The sequence below is a fragment of the Adiantum capillus-veneris genome, chromosome 10 (genome assembly GCF_014529385.1).
Source record: "Adiantum capillus-veneris isolate H3 chromosome 10, ASM1452938v2, whole genome shotgun sequence".
NCBI classification, from domain to species: Eukaryota; Viridiplantae; Streptophyta; class Polypodiopsida; order Polypodiales; family Pteridaceae; genus Adiantum; species Adiantum capillus-veneris.
Window position 1 is genome coordinate 52,231,352 of NC_140940.1, and position 18,583 is coordinate 52,249,934.

General features: G+C 44.0%; 1 protein-coding gene across 1 annotated transcript in view; it reads right to left on the minus strand.

Moving 5' to 3' along the window:
* Positions 1-17,792, minus strand: part of OVA6 (Class II aaRS and biotin synthetases superfamily protein) — a 42,634-nt gene extending 24,842 nt beyond the window's left edge. The window contains exons 1-3 of the mRNA XM_086521304.1: positions 17,369-17,792; positions 17,079-17,135; positions 16,840-16,950 (exon numbers count right to left, since the gene is read on the minus strand). Of these exons, the coding sequence (XP_086377430.1) occupies positions 16,840-16,950; positions 17,079-17,135; positions 17,369-17,740 (540 nt within the window). The 5' untranslated portion in view covers positions 17,741-17,792. The remainder of the gene's footprint in view (positions 1-16,839; positions 16,951-17,078; positions 17,136-17,368) is intronic.
* Between the last annotated feature and the right edge of the window lie 791 nt (positions 17,793-18,583).

Sequence of the window (18,583 nt, forward strand, 5' to 3'; positions counted from 1 at the left end):
CGATGCGACGATGACGGGCCGAAAACGCAGATGCTGAAATCTGCGTTTTCCGGGCTGAAACTGTAAACTTCGATGGACCCACCATGCGTCGAGGAACTGCTGCGGGAAGGTGAGATCTGCCAGGTTCGGGACTTCTTCTGCGATGTCTGACTACTGAAAACTGAAAACACTGAGTCTAGGGCTGAATCTGTCGCTGTGGAGTCTGCTAACTCTAGGGCTGATCTGCTATCTGCGGGGGAATTTGCTAATGCTAGGGCTGATCTGTTGTATCCTGCTGTCGCCAGGCTGCTGCAAGTGCAAAACGCTGGGCTGATCTGCAAATTGAAGGAAACGCTGGCTGTTCTTGGTGCAAAACACTAGATGGGATCTTCTTTTAGGAGTCAACACTTAGACAATCTCGGATTGCTTTCCGACGCCTTGTGCAACAGAAGAAACGAGCTTACTTGGCCCAGATGGAGCGAGACTTGTATTAGATGTTCTTGAGTAGAGACTCAAGAGAGGCATGGCGATTCTTTCATGAGCACTCCCCTCCCCTAGTGATTACTTTTCCTGATGTGTGGGGCAAGTATGCCTCATCGTTATAAACAATTCCTGGACAGAACCCCCTTCCAGATCCTACGGAGCCATGCCCACCTACAAGTACCTTCTTTACCACTGAGATGGTAAAGGGAGCCATTAACAAGATGAGGACCAGCACGGCATATGATCATGATGGTCTAGTAGCAGAGCACTTTACACATGCTAGAGATATGTTGGTAGAGGTTCTTGCAGTGTTGTTCAACCTGAGACTTGGAGGTTGTCTACTATTGTGCCTAACTTCAAAGCAGGTGATCCTACAGAGCCTAGGAATTACTGCACTATTATGGTTGGGCACTGCATCCATTCTTGAGCAAAAGTTGAGTAATTGGGTAGAGGGTGAGCCTTGAGGGTTAGAGCAAAGGGCCAGGCCGGTTTCAAGAGGGGTTTCTCCACTCTTAATCATATTTTGACACTCAGAGCCATCATTGAGGAGGGCAGGTCACATGGGAGACGGATTTATTGTAGCTTTGTGGATTTCTGCAAAGCATTTGACGTGGTACCGAGAGCTCGATATGCACAGACTGCAAGAGATGGGGGTGCCCATAGTGTAGATGTGGGGGATTATGGCTCTATATAGATCAGTGATGGGACATGTACGCACTCCGGAGGGGATATCTGATTTAGTTCACTCCATCATTGGGGGGTGAAACACGGTTGCCCATTGTCTCCTACTCTATTTGGTATGTATGTTGATGAGGTGTCCGATTACATTGACAAAGAGGGTGATAGAGGTGCCCAGCTGGCAGGGACATGGATCCCATTGTTGTTATATGCTGATGATATTGTGTTGATCTTTGACTCACCAGAGGGTATGCAGCCGACAGTTGGATGCATTACACAGTTTTGCAGAGGATAGTGGATTGTTTGTAAACCTTGATAAAGCCAAGGTTATGGTGTTTAACACCACACCACATTGGATCAGGAGATCAGCACTGACTTTCACATATGGTCAGAAGATTGTAGAGTATACAGATGCATACACTTACCTTGGGGTTGTCTTCACTGGGCCGAGGTTTTCTTTGGGGAGTGCAGCAGAGACTAGATTGACTAGAGCTTTTGCGGCCTTGGGAGGCTTGGAGAGGATGTGTTCGCAGGTTCAGTTCCAGGAACCCTGGACAAAGTTATGGCTCTTTGATACTTTAGTAGCCTCAGCTATGTTGTATGGGGTGCAGATATGGGGACCTTCAGTAGGCCAGGATGATTGGAGACGTATGGAGAGGCCCTTGGTATGTATGATCTCTCGACTGATCAGAGCCAAGGCCTCCGTACCTCACGCTATCATTCGAGTAGAGCTAGCTGCCCCTCCTATGGAGATTGAGGCGCTTACCAAATCAGTCCCTTTGTGCACAGCTTGTGGGATACTACTAGAGATAGATATGCTAGACTAGCCCTTGAGTCTTCCAGACAGTTAGCTCTTCAGGGGGACACTTCACGCTGGTATGCACAGATGACCATGGTTTCAGACACATGGCTTCACCATGGGAAGGCTGCCCCCTTTCCAGTACTCTCTTCAAGCACCCTCGATGTCTCTTACATGGGTGGAGATTACTAGACTCATTCGTATGGACCTGCTCCAGCTGGATACCAGGAGGACATGGATAGAGCCGCCACAGGACTTGGGCACGAAGATAGCTTTCTATAGAGAGCATCTTCTCCACCTCATAGGAGATGGGTTTGTGTTTCGACCCAGCTACATGGACACGCATATGTCTCATGGTTTGCGATGTGCCATTGGTCAGATACGCACATCCTCACATCAGCTAGAGATTAAGATTGGTAGATTCAGAGGGATACCAACAAACAACAGGATATGCCGCTTCTGCCACCTAGGGCCAGAGACAGAGCTACATAACATATACCTAAATGAATCCAGGATGAGCCCAGATTCACCCTTAAAGGAAAGTGCAAGGTATAGACCCATGGTAGTCACCCACAAGACAATATAACCATCAGCTCCATCATGCATAGTATTGACTAAATACCACGACATCCCCACTAACGTCGTCAGTGCCCAATAGTGGGTGTAGAACTAGGTACTAACATATGCTCCCAAACACAACACACACCACACACACACACACACACACACATGAGCATACATCAACACAAAGTTCAGTGTACTGAGTTTTTGTCATGACTCCGAAGATCGAGGGCAAACTCAGCCATAATGAAGCCTAGCACTAAAAGAAGCATTAAATCGAGAAAATTAGCACAAAAATAAGGTAGTTGATAAGACATACACACCACAAAAGATAGAAAGAATTAGCACAATATCAATTGGTCGTAACTCGGACGAAAACTTCACGATGTGGAGTCTGCATGTCCGCTATACGACTAAAAAATATACCTAGATGAATCCAGGATGAGCCCAGATTCACCCTTAAAGGAAAGTGCAAGATATAGACCCATGGTAGTCAGATACTGAAATCTGCGTTTTTCGGGCTGAATCTGCAAATTTCGCGGGATGTGACCGTGCAACAAGGATCTACTGCGGGAAGGTGAGATCTGCGAGGTTCGAGACTTGTCTGTTGTGTCTAGGTGCTGAAAACTGAAAACGTGGTACTTGTGGGGATTCCGTCGCGGTAGATCTGCAAAACGCTGGACTGCCAGGCTGATGCAAAAATGCTAGGGCTGAAAACTGATCTTGTGATGGGAATCTGCTAACGCTAGGGAAATCTGTTGTCTGCTGTGGACTCTGCTAACGCTAGGGCTGATCTGTTGTCACAAAAATACGGAAGCGTAAACTGACGTTTAATTGCACTTCAAATACTCAAGAGAATTAGAGAGAGAGAGAGAGAGAGAGAGAGAGAGAGAGAGAGAGAGCTTGACACTTCATTGGGGACCAGAAGATGGGCTGGTCCCCCCCCCCATAAAGAGAATACCTTTATTACTAAGGGAGAATCTTTACAAGCACAGGAACGGGGCGAAAGCCCGTCCTCTATTCTTTCTTGTCCTTTTTCTACTTCCGACTGAGAGAGTAGAAGAACTGCTCTCTGACTACTGAGAGGATCTATCCTCTTCTGCGAGATTTTGGGAAGCTCTCGTAGGGGAGAGTCTACCTTCCACAAAACTCATCGGAAGCTCTCACGAATGAGGGTCTATCTTCCGCTAACGGTGCCACTTTGGACGTAATCATTCCTACAATTAACCAACCACAGAAACATGCAAAACACACACCACGCTTGCTGTAAATTTTCTGCACATAACCAGAAATTGTTACTGAGCGTATTCCGATGCCAAATTGGAGGTCCTTTTCGTGATGGAAAATGCTCCAAACTTGGTGTATGTGTAGAGTAGGTAGTGGGGAATGAGAATATATTAAGACTTTGCTGAAATTCACCCTAATACAAGTGATTAGGGGCTGAAAACAGGGAATTTGCAGCAGCTAGACAAGGGAGAAAGAGAGTTTTCTACTACTTTACGCGATGAAACTTCTCCCAAAGCTGCATGCAACCATGAGAGGCCTTGTTCTAGGTGATGGGTGCTCAAAGGCTCCACATACACCACAAGGTGCTGCTCTCAAGCTTCAATGGAGAGCTTCACTGCGTAGAGGATGGTCAACTTAGGGGGGGGGGAGGGGGTGGGGGGGGGTGGGGAGGGTAGTGCACTGCAACCTGGCAAGAGGGGGTGGGTTGCTCTTTATAGCCTCCCAGAAGATAGGGGGCGCTAGCATGAAGAGAGAGAGAGAGAGAGATTGCATGAGAAAGTGTGCCAAGTGGCACACTTACTTTTAAAATTTAAAAAACATTCAACTTTTGACTTTAAAAATCCTATGCTAGTTAATGAAATGTGCAATTAAGTGCACAACTGCACACATAGATGCAACCAATTAAATTGTTAGCTGCTCCCCAACGCAATGCCGTACTGACACTGCTCTGGCATTACCTGTTCGCAGTTTGTCGGCCATTTGGTCCAGCACAAATCATTTAAGAATACTTTAACTAACTTATCATAAGGCAGTAAAATAATCAGGCCTTAGGGTTATTATTCTAAGGACCCCATCTCATTCCTTCCTGCTTGCACTAGGCGCGTAATTTTTTGAGCCTGAAATCTGAGGCTACTATAATACCCCTTCATTGAAGGCCGATTTCCCAATCGCTAGGGCTTCAGGGTATTTTTTGCTAGGGTCTCCTGAGGTGCACTGGCCCAACTTGGGCGCACCTGAGGCCAGAACTGCTAAATCTATTCTGATGTGCACACAACTAATTTGATAATTCTTTTCTCGTAAATTAATTAATTATTTTACAAAGTCTGACTTAGTTACATCCCTCTTGGTTTCTAAACAGTTGACCTCAACTGTAGAGCATCAACATAATGTGCAAGATGTCTGGGTAGTCCTTAAGATCGGACTCAGTCATCCACTTTGCATCTAAGGAGTGTAATTCTTTAACTTGACTAAATACTTTCGATGTAGACTCCCGACTTGAGTTGTCTCTCCGAGTGGTGGATTTCTGTTCAGGTTGAAGGATTTCCTCAGTATCTTCGAATTTGGAGGATCTTCTTGTACTGGCGCCACTGGAGGAGGTCCAACATATGGTCGGAGGAGACTAACATGAAAAGCATTGTGGATGCGCCAGTGAGAAGGCAAATCAATTGAAGTCACGTCATTGACTTTATCTGTAATTTTGAAAGGGCCGTAAAATCTATGGGAAAGTTTGACAAATTTCCTTTGCCGACCCGCTTTTCAATCTAGCTTTCTCAAACCAAGCAGGACTATTGTCCTTTTTCAGATTGAGATTCACTTCAGTGCAGTGTTGAGTTTTCTCTTCTGTTGCCCTTGAGTACGAAGAATCGCTTGCTTTACTTGTTGATGGACAATATCAATATTGCACACAAATTCATCTGCGGAGAAGATGTTTTCTTTGGTCACCATAATAGGAAGTAAGAGTGGCTTCCCATAAATAATTTCGAAGGGAGCTTTACCAGTTGAGGAATGTATGGTATTATTATACGCAAACTCAACGATTGGTAAGTACTGTTCCCTTTCGGATTGTCGTTCCGAAACATAGCACTTGAGGAGATCTAAAACAGTGGCATTAGCGATTTTGCTTTGACCATCTGTTTGAGGATGATAAGCTGATGAAAAGTCAAGCTTAGTTCCCAAGCTTTCAAACAATGCCTGCCAAAATAGACTAGTCATGCGGGGATCTCTATCGCTGACAATAGTCTTTGGCAATCCATGGTGTTTAAAAATCTGAGCTAAAAATATTCTAGCCATGTGATCAGCTTTGATCGTCTTCTTTACTGGAAGAAAATGTGCTTGCTTACTAAATCTATCTACTATAGTCCAGATTGTAATCATTTCCATTCTTGGATCGAGGAAGATCCGTAATAAAATCCATGGCAATACTTTCCCATGGCGTGTTAGGCACAGGGAGCGGCTGAAGCTTGCCATAAACTTTATGTCTGTCATATTTTACTTTTTGGCAGACTAAACACTCACGTACATGTTTTTCAATGTCCGCATGGAATGTTGGCCAAAAGAAATACCTTTCGAGGGTACTAGTGATGGAAGAAATTCCTCGATGCCCGGCATAAGGAGAATTATGTACTTCATCCATCACCTTCTGTCGTAAGGGCTGAGCTATGCATATTGCTTGTTGACGATAGAGTGTATTATCCCTGATGGAATAAGGTGGCTTTGAGTGACCAGCTTGAAGATCTGCCCAAATTGTGGCGAAGTCTGGATCTTGAGGATACATCTCGCTGAGAGATTCTAGTTCCTCATGATAAATTGTTGTTAGTGCATTGATCTTTGGACGCCTGGAGAGAGCATCTGCAACTGCATTCTTCGTTCCAGAAGTATGTAAAATCTGAAAATGGACATTGAAAGAAAGTTGGCCCATCTCATCTGCTTTTCTCATAACTTTCTTTGTGTGAGAAAGTAGCGAAGACTTTGATGATCTGTCTTGATAATAAAATCAGCTCCTAATAGATAGTGTTTCCAAATGGAAAGAGCATCAATTACTGCCATTAGCTCTCTCTCGTATATGGAGACATGCAACTCTGTATCTTTAAGGCGCCGACTTTCATAGGCTATCTCGTGACCCTCTTGGTTCAAAACTGCTCCTACACAATCTCCAGATGCATCGCAGTATACCTCGAAAGGTTTGCGAAGATCAGGGACGATGAGAACAGGTCCGTGACTGAGTAGATACTAGAGCTTTTCGAAAGCTTGTTTTTGTCCAGACCCCCAATGGAATGGAATCCGCTTCTTTGTCAGGTCATGGAGGGGACCTGCTATCGCGGCAAAAGCTCGAATGAAACGCCGATAATAGGAACAGAGGCCAAGGAAACTTCGTACATCATGTACTGTAGTTGGCGTAGGCCATTCTACAACTGCTTGAATCTTATCAGCGTCCATTCTCACCTGATTGTGAGATACTATATGGCCCAAATAGTGGATTTCTTTTAGAAAGAACTCACTCTTCTTAGCATTCACAAATAATTTGTGTTTGCGTAATTCTTCAAACACTAAGGCGAGATGCTTATTGTGTTCGTCTTCCGTCTCTGAGAAGATTAAGACGTCATCAAAGAAAACGCCTGTGAAGCTTCTATATGAGTGGAAGATTCTATCCATCATTCTGTTGAATGTGGCTGGTGCATTAGTGAGTCCAAAAGGCATCACTAAGAATTCATACAACCCGAAGGTTGTTCTAAATGAAGTCTTATGCACATCCTGAGGAGCTATGCGGATTTGATGATAACCGCTCTTCAAGTCTATACGACTGAAAACACTTGCTCCTTGTAACTTGTCAAGAATGTCGTCAATCCGAGGCATTGGAAATCGATTCTTGATTGTGATCTTGTTTAGAGATCTATAATCTATGCACATGCGGAATGTGCCATCCTTTTTCTATACTAGCAAGACAGGTGAACAATATGGAGAAGTACTAGGCCTTATTAAGCCCTTCTCCAAAAGTTCATTAATCTGCTTGAGAACTTCCTCTTGTTGCATTAGACTAACTCGATAAGGGGGCTGATTTGGAGGAGAACTTCCTGGGATCAAATCAATTGTATGATCCTCAGGTCGCGAAGGTGGGAGTTCATTTGGAAGTTCATCTGCAAAGCAATCTTTATAACTTTCTAATAACTTGAGTCTTTTTTTGCTCTAAAGAGGAAGAAAGTTGTGAAACAGACACATCTCTCTCTCTTGCAAAAATCAAGTACGCTGAAACACACTTTTTCATTTCTTTCTTGATGGCAATGTGATTGGCGATAGGAATACGCCAATCACCTTCATCTGCAAGTACAAGATACTCCTTCCCTTTATGAGCAAAGGATAAGGTTTTCTCAACATAGTCCGGAATGGGATGCATCTTGTAGTGCCAAGGCATTCCCAAGATAACATCGCATCCTTCAAGTGAAGCTAGTAAGAAAGACTCTTTATCTTTGTAGTCGTCGACCTTTAGATTCAACTTCCCTATGATTGGAGTAGAGTTTGAGTTCTGCCCTTTGAAAGCGAATTGTGCTTGAATAGAAACTCCAAAACGGTTGGGCTGCAAGTTCAGGTCATCAGCTAGCTTGGTAGAGATGAAGTTGTCTGTACTGCCAGGGTCAAACAAAATGAGAGCCCGTTGGTTGTTGATGCTACCCCATGCTTTAAGAAGAGCTCTTTCTTTTCCATCCTTGGTTGTATTTCCCTGTATATCTGGGACTGCATTGGAAGAGGGTGGTTGTGGAGGTTTGGTAGGACAGTCACCCTTCATATGACCAACTTGTCCACACTTGAAGCATCTTCCTTCACTAATGTAAGTTCGCAACTCAGCAGGAGAGAGATATCTCCCTTTCTTGGGCTGATTTGGCTTTGCTTCTACTTCGGAGGCGGTTCTTTTCTTCTTTTGAGAAAAAGAAGTAGAGGTAGGCTGCTCATGGAGAGCCTTCTGCTTGGCATGGTAAGTGCTTTGCTCCATCTTCCTGGGAGTACCCTTGTCATGTATTCCATCAGCTATGCGGGCTGATTCCATAAGTATCTGCAAGTTACCTCGAGGGTAAAGCTTCATAGCCTTTTGCAAGGCTTCATGCAATCCTGCTTCAAACTTGCGCATCTTTTCCGAATCGTCAATCTTCTCGAATGGAGTGACTTTCAAGAGAATGTCCCAAAACCTATCCACATAGCGTGGAACAGTTTCGTTCTCCGACTGTGAAAGTCGATCCCATTCTTTCTTTACCTCTTCCTCATAGTCTGGAGGAAGGAACTGTGCGTAGAACTCCTTGAAAGCATTCCAATCTTGGGGTTTGCGATCTTCCAGGATAAGGGTTAACCACCAACTGCTGGCGGTGCTTTCAGGTACATACTGACATGGCGAAGCTTGGATCTTTCTTTAAAATTCCCTTCAACAAATGCAACTTCGAATTGGTGGATGAAAGCCAACGCTTTGTCATTATCACGCCGCCCATTGTAGGTGTCGAATTTCACATCTTTGTCTCCCGACTTGAATGTTTTCTGCCTGTGGTGTTTCTTCTTATGATGCTCCTTCTTTCTATGCTTAGACTCCTTATGGACAGAAGTCTTTTCCCTTGAATGCACTTCTTGCTACGACGGATCTTCTAGGAACATGTCTTCCAGAGCAACTATGTCATCCAGATCCTTCATGAAAGAGAACTGAGGGGAACCAGGGGGATCCTGCTCTTGAACCTTTGGGTTAAACCGCACATGACGTTCTGGAGGTTTCCTGTGCCTCTCGTGCATGCGGGAGGTTCCAATCAAAGGATCCTCCTTGGTTCTGGCACCTTTGGGTTCTGCGGGATTTCTCCCGACCCCATTGGCATTTTCTCCTTCCCTTTCTCAAGAGTATGGAGAATCTTTTGAACTTATGGATGGGAGAGAGCTTTTTGCAACTCTTCCACCTGCTGTTGAAGGAGAGAGAACTCTATCTCGCGTCCTCCCATTTCTGCAGTCTGCCAAGAGTCGTCAATCCCTTAAGGAAGAGAGATGACCTTGCTTTGATACCACTGTCACAAAAATACGGAAGCGTAAACTGACGTTTAACTGCACTTCAAATACTCAAGAGAATTATAGAGAGAGAGAGAGAGAGAAAGCATGACACTTCATTGGGGACCAGAAGATGGGCTGGTCCCCCCCCATAAAGAGAATATCTTTATTACTAAGGGAGAATCTTTACAAGCACAGGAACGGAGCGAAAGCCAGTCCTCTATTCTTTCTTGTCCTTTTTCTCCTTCTGACTGAGAGAGTAGAAGAACTGCTCTCTGACTACTGAGAGGATCTATCCTCTTCTGCGAGATTTTGGGAAGCTCTCGTAGGGGAGAGTCTACCTTCCACAAAACTCATCGGAAGCTCTCACGAATGAGGGTCTATCTTCCGCTAACGGTGCCACTTTGGACGTAATCATTCCTACAATTAACCAACCACAGAAACATGCAAAACACACACACACGCTTGCTGTAATTTTCTGCACATACCCAGAAATTGTTACCTGAGCGTGTTCCGATGCCAAATTGGAGGTCCTTTTCGCGATGGAAATGCTCCAAACTTGGTGTATGTGTAGAGTAGGTAGTGGGGAATGAGATTCTATTAAGACTTTGCTGAAATTCACCCTAATACAAGTGATTAGGGGCTGAAAACAGGGAATTTGCAGCAGCTAGACAAGGGAGAAAGAGAGTTTTCTACTACTTTACGCGATGAAACTTCTCCCAAAGCTGCATGCAACCATGAGAGGCCTTGTTCTAGGTGATGGGTGCTCAGAGGCTCCACATACACCACAAGGTGCTGCTCTCAAGCTTCAATGGAGATCTTCACTACGTAGAGAATGGTCAACTTTGGGGGGGGGGGGGGGGGGGGGGGGGAAGGGGTAGTGCACTGCCAACCTGGCAAGAGGGGGAGGGGCTGCTCTCTTATAGCCTCCCAGAAGGGGGGTGCTAGCATGAAGAGAGGGAGTGAGAGAGAGAGAGAGAGATTGCATGGGAAAGTGTGCCACTTGGCACACTTACTTTAAAATTTAAAAACCATTCAACTTTTGACTTTAAAAATCCTATGCTAGTTAATGAAATGTGCAATTAAGTGCACAACTGCACACATAGATGCAACCAATTAAATTGTTAGCTGCTCCCCAGCGCAATGCCGTACCGACACTGCTCCGGCATTCTTGTTCGCACTTGTCCGGCCATTTGGTCCAGCGCAAATCATTTAAGAATACTTTAACTAACTTATCCTAAGGCCGTAAAATAATCAAGCCTTAGGGTTATTATTCTAAGGACCCCATCTCATTCCTGTGCTTGCACTAGCGCGCGTAATTTTCTGAGCCTGAAATCTGAGGCTACTATCTACCCCTTCACTGAACACCCGATTTCCCAATCGCTAGGGCTTCAGGGTATTTTTTGCTAAGGTCTCCCTGAGGTGCACTTGCCCAAACTTGGGCGCACCTGAGGCCCCAGAACTGCTAAATCTATTCTGATGTGCACACAACTAATTAGATAATTCTTTTCTCGTAAATAAATTAATTATTTACAAAGTCTGACTTAGTTACATCTGTCTTCTTACTGTCGCTGGGTTGGTCTGCAAAGCAAAACGCTAGGGCTGATCTGCAATGGAGAAAAACGCTAGCTGTTCTTGGCTGAAAACGCTAAGTCTTCTGCCCGGGGGTCTTGCTGAGAAGGTGCACTGTTGGATGTCAGGTCCTGCTACCTCTTCTGCCAGAAAGTGCTAGTGCTAGGTTTCTATATATATTTGCTTAGTGAATTTACCCTACACAGTTTCCAACAAAAGTCACTTAAAAGTAATAAGTGAAAAATGTCAAAAATAGGAAAAATAGGTTTTCTGCACTGAAAAATGCTTCTGTGGAATCTGATGGAAATCTGATGATCATGCTGTGTGCACCAGAGGATATGCATCTACTCTAAGTGTCTGGACATGCACGGTCTGCGAACAGACTCACAAAAGTGCCAAATCACTTCCTAATCAAGGCTTGACTGATTGAATTAAACCCGTGTCATGAAGTAGCTTGTCCACGTGCACATAGAGTTAGATGTGTCACGTGACATCCCCTCCTTTTCAAAGTGAGGTACTGGTACCGAACTGTATGGCATCGAGGGAGATCGCCAACAAGGTCTGGAATCCTGGAAAGAACTCTTCGTCGGCCCACTCTGATGCTTGGGTCATGCGATACTTGAACTTCATAAAGGTCAACAACGCTTGCTGCTTTGGGCCGCGCCGAAAGCGACAAATTCTTATGAGGCTCCTTCAATGCTTCAACTTCGTCTAGACTCTAGAGTCATGCGTCTACCTTCTTCAAGAATCTTCGAGGATGAAAATTCCTGAAACCACTTCCAACACAAAACCATGAACATACCCGTTCCATGTAAAGTGACTAGAAAAATTCTAGGCTTCTTTAAAGATTGTGCATGCAATGTAAATGAACAAAGTGACGGAGTGCCAAACCATTCATCAAACACACGCAAACAATGGGGTTGAATCTTGACTTTCTGATCTAAATCTATCGACTCTGGCAAATCACAATGGAAATGCCCATGCTTGATGCTCAATCCTTCTTGTGCTCTTTCTGTTACTGTGTCATGCCAAGGAAGAGACATGTAATGTGACTCCTTTGAATCCAAACATTTCATCTTTTCATGAGAAATCCGCATACATCTATGTTCATTCATGAGTGAATCGTGCTCAACGTACAATATGGCATGCCTATGAAAAGGGATCACATAAAGACGCTGACTAAAATATAGGAAACGATCACAAATAAAACACTCGATCAATGTGTGTTGACTAATCATACAAACACATAATACTTTCTTTGAGGGTTCTTGGGACCTCGACTCGAAGAGCCAAGATCGGTTCTTCGTGATCTATTGAATCTGCAATGAGGTTAGCTTCACTAGACAAAGTATCAACTAAACCATCATCCTTGTGAACAATCACATCATTATCATGCAAATCATCATGCTCGTGAATAATCACATCTTGATCATGCAAATCATCATGCTTATCATTATCATTCAAATCATCATGCTTATCATAATCATGGAAATCATGTGTGTCATGCTTGGGAGAAGAAGAGACGGAGAGAGTCTCATTTTCCCGAATCTCTTGCATCTGTGCTTGCACTTGAGAAAAGAGTCGCAACAACTCTTGCATGTGTCGGTTTCTCAATTTGGCCGCCAAGCGTGCTTGCTCGTGCTCGAGCTCTATGGCTGCCATTCTTTTTTCGTGTTCACGCTCTATTTCAGCTCTTCTTTCTTTGTGCTTGAGATCCATTTCTGCTTTTCTAGCTTCGCGTTCTAACTTCCTGTCCATCATCATCTTGTCGAAAGCCTTCATAGGAGTTAGTGCAATCCTTGTCGTAGATGGGGAAGGGGGAGGGAAGGAAAAACCTACTCGTGGGTAAAATTCTTCTTTGCTACTCCCATGCTCACCACCTCCATGCGAAGTATCCATTCCGCTTCGGATGATGACCATCCACTGAAGTCGTGGGTTCTTAAGTTCACGAGGAACTTGCGTTCTTGTGGGTCTTGGGTTCTTAGGTTCTTGAGTTCTTGAGGGTCTTGAGATTCCTGAGGTTCTTGAGGTTCTTCTTTTGCTTGCAATCTGTGTTAGAGAAGCATCTTCTCTTCACCCGAGCTCTTCTCTTTTCCGTGGGCGCACCCCTTCGCGGCCTTGCGCTCACACCAAGGTTGCCTTTTCCCACCTCAAGTCGATTGGCCGGGAGAAACAAGGAGAGGCTGGACAAGCCCTTCTTTCTTGGGATTCCTATCACTCTTCAAAAACACCATTAAGATGCGACACGCCCAAGTGAACTTGGATTACGCGCGACAACAAGCAAAAAAACTTATTGTGGTTCTTTCCTTGAGTGATACAGAACACTGCCAAAGCTCTGATACCAATGTGTTAGGTGCAACGGAAGTGAATGTTGAACTTTGCTCAAGATGAGTGCTCCAAACTGTGCTCAAGGTTCCTTTTACTTAGGGAAGGGAGAGCCTTCTGTCCTTTTTAGTGAGAGAGTGCAAGTGATCACAAACAAAGTGGATAAACACTGTGAATGAAGGTGCTGAGACTGAGAGAGAGAGAGAGAGAGAGAGAGAAGAATACGACACCAGAATGTTGTCAAACCCTACTCCGAAGGTCCCACTCTCTATGGCGAGAGCGGTCTACTATTGATTGCACAAATCTCTACAATGCTTTGGACTTGACGACGATGTCAACGATGAGACGGACTGAAATCTAAAAATGCTAAGGACTGAAATCTGCAAACCTTTATCAGCTGAATTCTGACTCTGTGTTGGTGACGATGTCGATGACGACGATGCAACGACGACGCACTGAAAACGCAAATACTATAATCTGCGTTTTTCGGGCTGAATCTGCAAATTTCGCGGGATCTAACCGTGCGGCGAGGGTCTGCTGCAGGAAGGTGAGGTCTGCGAGGTTCGGGACTTGTTCTGCTGCGTCGTTGCATGTCGATCACGACGATGCAACGACGACGCGCTGAAAACGCAGATACTGAAATCTGCGTTTTCCGGGCTGAATCTGCAAATTTCGCGGAATCTGACCGTGCGGCGAGGGTCTGTTGTACGAAGGTGAGATCTACAAGATTCGGGACTTGTTCTGTTGTGTCTAAGTGCTGAAAACTGAAAACAATGGTACTTGTGGGGGTTCTATCGCGGTAGATCTGCAAAACGCTGGACTGCCATGCTGATGCAAAATCGCTAGGGCTGAAAATTGATCTTGCGGTGGGAATCTGCTAACGCTAGGGAAATGTGTTGTCTGCAGTGGACTTTGCTAACGCTAGGGTTGATCTGTCTTCTTACTATCACCGGGTTGGTCTGCAATGCAAAACGCTGGGGCTGATCTCCAATGGAGAAAAATGATGGCTGTTCTTGGCTGAAAACGTTAAGTCTCTTGCCCGAGGGGATCTTGCTGAGCAGCTGCACTGTTGGATGTCAAGTCCCTGCTACCTCTTCTGCCAGAAAGTGCTAGCTCTAGGTTTCTATATATATTTGCTTAGTGAATTTGCCCTACCCAGTTTCAAACAAAAGTCACTTAAAAATAATGAGTGAAAAATGTCAAAAATAGGAAAAATAGGTTTTTTGCACTGTAAAATGCTTATGTGGAATCTGATGGAAATCTGATGATCATGTTATGTGCAACCAGAGGATATGCATCTACTCTAAGTGTCTGGACATGCACGGCCTGCGAATAGACTCACAAAAGTGCTAGATCACTTCCTAATCTAGGCTTGACTGACTGAACTGAACCCATGTCATGAAGTAGCTTGTCCACATGCACATAGGGTTAGATGTGTCACGTGACAACTTTGGAAGTGCAATCTTGCTCTATCTGCTCTTTGGTAGGACCGGCATGCTTTCAAAAAAGCACACGCCTAATGCTCTGATACCATTGTCACAAGACGAGCACCACGTGCCAATAGAAAAGAATAGATTGAACATACTTTTAGCACTTCAATAACAACTGAACTGAGAGAGAGAGAGAGAGAGAGAGAGACGACACGTGACACGGAGTGGTGGAATTCCACCCCAAAGAGGAATTCCACCCCAAAGAGTATTGGCCCCAAACCTTGGCGCCCCTTTCAGTCTTTCTTTATATTGCATCAACACAGTACAAGCGAGTACTCTAGACTCTGCACCTTCTCCAGGAAGCATGCCAGAGAATGAGCCCATAGCCTCATATTTTAAGGCCCTAGGCCCCAAAAGCAGTTTACATGAAAAGCCTGCAAACTCAAAAGCTTCTGGTCCAAAAGCAATGCCAAAAAGCTACCAACGTAAATCACGGAATTCTGTACAACTGCCACGTCAGTAGTCAATGCAAAACGCGGAAATCCATACAGTTTGCCACGTCAGCCAATCAGCGCGAAATCCAGGCTCTCCGTACAGGTCTGCCACGTCATCAGTCGGTTGCGTATAGTCTTGATGTGTGTGTGTGTGGGTCCTGTTTTATTTTAATTCTTTTATGTCACTGGGGCCCCATCAGACGGGGTCACCATAAGTTGGTACGACTTTTTCTTATGTTACTTGTTCTTCTTAGGGTTTAGGCCCTCGGCCGTGATCGGAAGTTTGGCTATGCTCTTTACTGACGTGACACGTCAGCAGTTTGTGACAGAGAGACAAATTACAGATTCTTTTCACTAGATATGGGACAACCAGAGGAGCAGCCATCGCTGTAGAGCTCGACCCACACTCATTCGACCACTACTGATACTCTCATCGACCGAGCACTAGTGCTGCGAAGATCCAGACAGCCACGATTGAGGAGAGGGGCTACACAGCATTGACGGAGACTACAGCAGAGGATTCAAGCCATACTCTCTAGACATCCAGAGTACAGATGAGGATGGATTCTAGTAGTAGTATCTTTGTTCTAGTTCTTTTGTACCCAAACATGGTATTAGATTCACCATTTTGTAACAGATTGGTCTCATAGGTCATTTTGGCCTTGTGAAGACGTTAATATAACATTTCATCTCTCTCTCTCTCTCTCTCTCTCTCTCTCTCTCTCTCTCTCTCTCTCTCTCTCTCTCTCTCTCTCGTTTTCCCTTGTCACCACTACTTCCGCTGCACTATATCAGAAACATTCCACAAAACCCCCCTTATTATCAAAAGCTCATGAATGCATGGTACTATGGTGTCAGGCGTAGAGCCAGGCAACAGTACCAAGGCCTTGCACCAATCCATGCTTAAGCTCATTTCCCAACAAATCATCAAGCCGGTGATCAGCAACAGAAGGCTCACGGTGCATGAAAACCAGCACCATAAAGGACAACATATTGTGTCTGCAATAAACTATCACAGCTAGGCCGTTGATCTCCCATAAAAGCGAAAAGAGATTATACATGCCAAACGGATGTTTTAAGAGCATGAAAACCATCAATATACACGTCATGTGACAAATCTATGAAATATTTATTGTAAGAATACCTAGGTAAATGAGTCATCTGCTTCATGTTTACTGTGAGGCTGTTCCTCACAAAAGGTACAAGTAAGAGGACGAGTCTGTTTACACTTCTCGAATTTCAGCATGAATTGACTAACAATTACTGTCGGACCTCGAATATAAGTGTGCATAAGTGCATCGAGGTGTCTATGCACGCCCATTTGAGCATTTATGTCTATGAACTATTGCCCAGACAACCAAGGTTTGAAACAAAAATTTAAGCATTTCTCATAGCTGATTTCATTTTGAGTGCCAACCTCTGCATTGTTTGAATGTCGAGGAAGAGGAAGAAAGAGACTTTGTTTTGTTTCAAAAGAACACTGAAAAGAAATTATATAACTTACCACCAATTTCTCTTCCAGCTCCTTGCCACCCCCAATCGTGACAACTGCAAGCTCAGGACTGAACCCTTCAACATGGCTAGCTTCTTTCTCAATAAAAGAATATGGAATGAACTGCAAAACCCATGAAAAAAGAAATCAATTATTTGAGGAGTATATTATATGACTCATATAACAAGTATCAAAAAGCTCTGAATGCCAAACTTCACAATTGACAGTAACATACTCAAAGCTCTCGTTACCTGTGGAAAATACATATTAGAATGTCCTGTTTCTTTGAACTTTGCATCCAGATAACTCTGGAAAAAAAAAAGTCAGAACTGAAATTTTCTCGACTTAAGGGATACACACCAAAATAACTATCTCACTAAGCTTCTCGTCTAAAACAATAATGAATAATGCCCAAACTGTTTAAACATTGCACATAGAAACATATGAAGCCACTCCCATCGATCCTATGAAGACAAAGAAAAACGAAGTGAAAAGTGTGCCTATATAGAGCAATCACATGTCAGCAAGAAATCTGCAATACCTGTATAGCCTCCCAGATTGCATATCCATAGGGCCTGATAACCATCGTGCCTCGGACAGGACCATAGTCTGCAAGCTCCGCGGCTGCAATGACATCAAGGTACCACATGTTGAAGTCCTGGCTGCGAGGAGTTACACCTTCTTGCTGGCCCTTCTTCTGGGCCTTTTGAAGGGGGGGCGTTTCCTGCTTCTGCTGCTTCTCTTTCGAGGTCTGAACTTGCTGCTGGGCGGCATTACAAGAAAAAGACGCTGCTAAGTGCAGACTTTGGCGGTACAAGGGCAAGGTGGGCGAGAAGCGACGCTGGCCTATGGCGGGAGCATAAGAGGTAAACCTCGTGCACGCCGATTGGAAGCGCAGAGTGCCCACTGCCATGGCTCGTCTACGTTCTACTCCATTTCCACAAGGATAGAGCACCGTGACAAAAATTGGAAGTTTATTTTGAGAAGTAAAAAATCAGAAGGCCTGCCAAGCATAGTAGAAATTTCTTTTTGAGACTTGCAATTTTCCAAGCCCCCTTTCATATGCTTTCGGTAGTACGATCAACTTATATAATTTTTTATATATAACATGAATTCAAAGGTATAAACACAAAAAATGACAGGCAATTTCGAGATTCTAGCATATCAAATGACATGAAGTTTTTCTAAAGCACTTGTTTCGATAGGCAAAATAGCCTTTGACCAAAAAAAAAGGTATCAATTTTAGGCCTTGATCTAAGTCTAGATCTCACTTTCAAATCTCTACATGTTTAAACTTTTATTAAAAAAAAAACATAAGCACGGAGTATTGAATTACAAAAGCACCCTTAAGCTTTAGAGCGTATGCTCTAGATCCCACTTTAAAAATCCTACATCCTTAAGCTCTAGAGCCCCCTTTACAAATTTAAGACTCTAGATCCCTAAGTTGTAAATCCCACTTTAAAAGCTCTAAAGTTTTAAGCCCTAAAACTCTAGCGCCTCGGTGACCTTCCCCCTACCTGTGGGTCTATGTAACCTTTTCACTTTCTTTAATTTAAAGTTTTACCTTCTTTTTAAGAAAAAAACTCGAGGTCCTCATTGGAGACTCACTTCAAAAGTTCTACATCCTTAAGTTCTAGACTTAGCTTTAAAATCTTAAAAATAAAAATAAAAAATATCTAGAGATTAAAGCTCTATAGGAGAGATCCCTTCCTTAAAGTTTGAACTAACAAAACTAACTATCTTATAAATAACAACT